Source organism: Numida meleagris, unplaced genomic scaffold (assembly GCF_002078875.1).
Source record: "Numida meleagris isolate 19003 breed g44 Domestic line unplaced genomic scaffold, NumMel1.0 unplaced_Scaffold1343, whole genome shotgun sequence".
NCBI lineage: Eukaryota > Metazoa > Chordata > Aves > Galliformes > Numididae > Numida > Numida meleagris.
Window position 1 is genome coordinate 1 of NW_018363131.1, and position 3,128 is coordinate 3,128.

General features: G+C 52.2%; 1 protein-coding gene across 1 annotated transcript; it reads left to right on the forward strand.

Moving 5' to 3' along the window:
* Window positions 1-4: 4 nt before the first annotated feature.
* On the forward strand, window positions 5-2,837 carry LOC110390565 (solute carrier family 22 member 13-like; the record flags this gene model as incomplete). The annotated part of the gene is made up of 5 exons (XM_021381952.1): window positions 5-70; window positions 638-741; window positions 1,439-1,593; window positions 1,979-2,147; window positions 2,444-2,837. Coding segments are annotated over 5 exons (684 nt in total), but the record flags the coding sequence as incomplete, so codon positions are not given.
* Between the last annotated feature and the right edge of the window lie 291 nt (window positions 2,838-3,128).

Here is a 3,128-nt window from a genome sequence, read left to right on the forward strand (position 1 = left end):
GAATGCCACGGAGAAGTGCAGCAGTGGCTGGGTGTACCCCACAGCACAGCAGCCATCCTTGCTCACCGAGGTCTGTATCTCCTTGTGGTGCTCTGGGGACGTGGGATGATGGGATGGGATGGGAGCATCCTGTGCTCTAGGTTGGTTGAAGGTGAAGCCAGCTGTGGTGCAGCTGGGCTGAGGTTTGCACCAGGCATTTTCTGGGGAACCCTGGCTCCATCACTCAGATTGCAGCTGTGATCCCTGGGAGGTTGTGTGTAGGCAGAATACGATCGTAACGTCCACTGGAGCCACAGGCAGAGAATCATGGAATCACAAACTTAAAGAATGCTTGGGTTGGAAGGGGCCATGAAGCCCATCCAGTTCCAACCCTTGCTGTGTGCTCGTTGCCCTCCCATCAGATCAGGCTGCCCAGGGCCCCATCCAGCCTGGCCCTGAGCACCTCCAGGGATGGGGCACCCACAGCTCTCTGGGCAGCAGTGCCAGTGCCAGAGATAGAGACAACAGAGACCCATATCCTAAGGGATGGGATCTCTGCTCCCAGAGGCTACAGTGAGAGCCTGAGCAGCCAGCTTGAGCCTCCCTGGGACCAGAAGTGCTGCCCATTTGCAAAAGCAGCTGTGTTTCCTTCCTCCAGTTTGACCTCGTGTGTGACAGGAAGAACCTGAATGACATCTCACAGTCTGTCTATATGCTGGGAATGTTCCTGGGAGCCCTGATCTTTGGACTCCTCAGTGACAGGTGAGGATACACAAGCGACCACCCACTCTCTATGCCAAAACAGCAATGTGTAGGGCAGCACAATGCTCCGGTCCTCGCTGGCCACAACACCCTGTGTATTTTGTCACCAGCTGTCACAAAATTATAGTGACCCTGACCAAAGTCCTCAGATCTTGTGAAGTCATGGCCAACAGGGTGGTCCAGAGAAGGGCAGGGTGTGTGCCTCACATGGGAACTGGGACAACACTGATCTTCGTTGCCCTCAAGAGAGGGGACATGTGTGAATGGTTCCCAAACTGCTGTGTATCCCTTTGGGCTCTTCCCTGTGGTGTATCTCTGGATTATAGAATCGCAGAATTATCTTAGTTAGAGGAAGCTTTAAAAGCCATCTGGTCCAACTCCCCTGCAATGAACAGGGACACCTGCAACTAGAAGAGGTGCTCCGAGCCCCATCCAGCCTGACCCTGAATGTCTGCAGGGATGGGACATCCACCATCTCCCCAGGCAACATGTGCCAGTGCTTCACCACCCTTAGTGTAAAACACTTTTTCTTTATAACCATTTCCCCTTATCCTATCACAGCAGACCCTGCCAAATAGTCTGTCCCTTTCTTTCTTGCAGCCCCCCCCTTTAGATACTGACAGGCTGCTCTCAGGTCTCCCCCAGAGCCTTCTTTTCTCCAGGAGAAGATATCAGCTGTCTTTTTCTTCCTCCACAGGTTTGGCCGTCGGCCAGTCCTCTTGATCTCCATCCTCCTCGAGGGCTTGTTTGGTGTAGGAATTGCCCTTGTGCCTCATTTCTATGTATACTTGGCCTTCAGATGTGTCGTGGGGGCTTCAGTGTCAGGGATCATGATGACCTTGCTGGCACTAGGTGAGTAGGATGCCCTTGCCCTGGAGCAGATAGTTGTGGTCTCCCAGGATGCAGTGGAAAAGCTCTGCAAGGAAAGAAAAAGTCATCCTGTACATCTTAAAACTCCCTCCCACATGAATGGCTTATGTTTTAACATGGCCCCTTGCAATGGCCCAGACTGGCAAATTTTACCCTGTTTTTTTCTCAAGGCTGAGAGGACAGCGTGGGGATTAGGAGGGGTGGTGCAGCTCATGGAACTCTGCTGACTTGTATATGTCTGATGTCAGCACTCTGACTACCAGTCTCTTCTCAGCTCCTGGAGAGCTCTTCTCCAGTGGGAGCACATTGCTTGCATAAGGGTTCAGGTTCGTTCACACTGATGACTGTGAACCTTCATTCTTTCCAGCTACAGAATGGGTTGGTGTCTCCTATCGACCACAGGCAGTTCTTCTGTCTCACTGCTGTTTTGCTGTTGGACAAATGATTTTGGCTGGCTTGAGTTATGGTATTCGTAACTGGAGGTTGCTGCAAATTGTAGGATCTGCTCCTATATTTATCCTTTTCCTCTTCATCTGGTAAGTGGCAGGTGGGCAGTGAGCTCCTTGCAAACATGACAAATGCTGGAGGGGCTTCTGCAGAGCTCAGCACGTCTCCCTAAGATGTGCACCACTGAGAGCAGCAGCAGCTTTCACTCAGGTCCTCAACTGTGGCCTCCGTGACCTAGAAGTAGGGCTGGAAAGCCTGAGCTGAAGCTGTGTTTAGACCCATCCATCTCACATCATGCCTGTTGCAGAACCTGGTGGCAGGGGAACGACCTATGAGGAAGCTCAGCAGGTCACAGTGGTGTTTTCTGCTCTCATCTCTTTGGCAGGGTGCTACCAGAGTCAGCTCGCTGGCTGGTGGCAAAAGGCAAAATAGAAGAAGCTAAGAAGTACCTTAAGAAGGCAGCATCTGTCAACAAACGCACCATTCCTGCAGCACTGCTCGACCAGGTACCAGCAATGGCATGGCTTGTTGACCCCAGGGGCTGCCTCTGTGCTTGCAGCCCAGGGGCAGCGTGATTAGGCCAGTAAATAAAGACCTGGGAAGAAGCTGGTGTTTCCAATTCAGAAAAGATTTGTAGAAGATTTTAGGGTGGGGGTCATTTGGTAAAGAGCTTTCCACGTACGCTGGGGACCGTTTAATGATGGGTGATGAATAACTCTAGCTTAAGTTGACACGAGACAAGGTCAGGGAGGAGGCACAGCTTCTGCTGAGGCTCAGCCTGCAGCATTTCTGGAGTCCACCGTGGGAGAAAGAAAGGAGGAACCCAAATCCTCCCTTTACTTTTCTGCAGTGAGGACTGTTGAGGTTGGGCATGAGATCCCTGCTCTGTAGTTTCCATGCCTAAATGCCTGAAGAGGGGTTACCCACCTTTCCAACCCCAGCACCATACGCTGGCAAAATGTTCATCCCAAGGAACCCTCCGATTCCAAACTGTTGCTCAGGACACTCAGTCCCCAGGCACAAGAGCCCAGCCCCACTGGGCTGCCGTCCTTCCCAGTACAGCTTTGCTC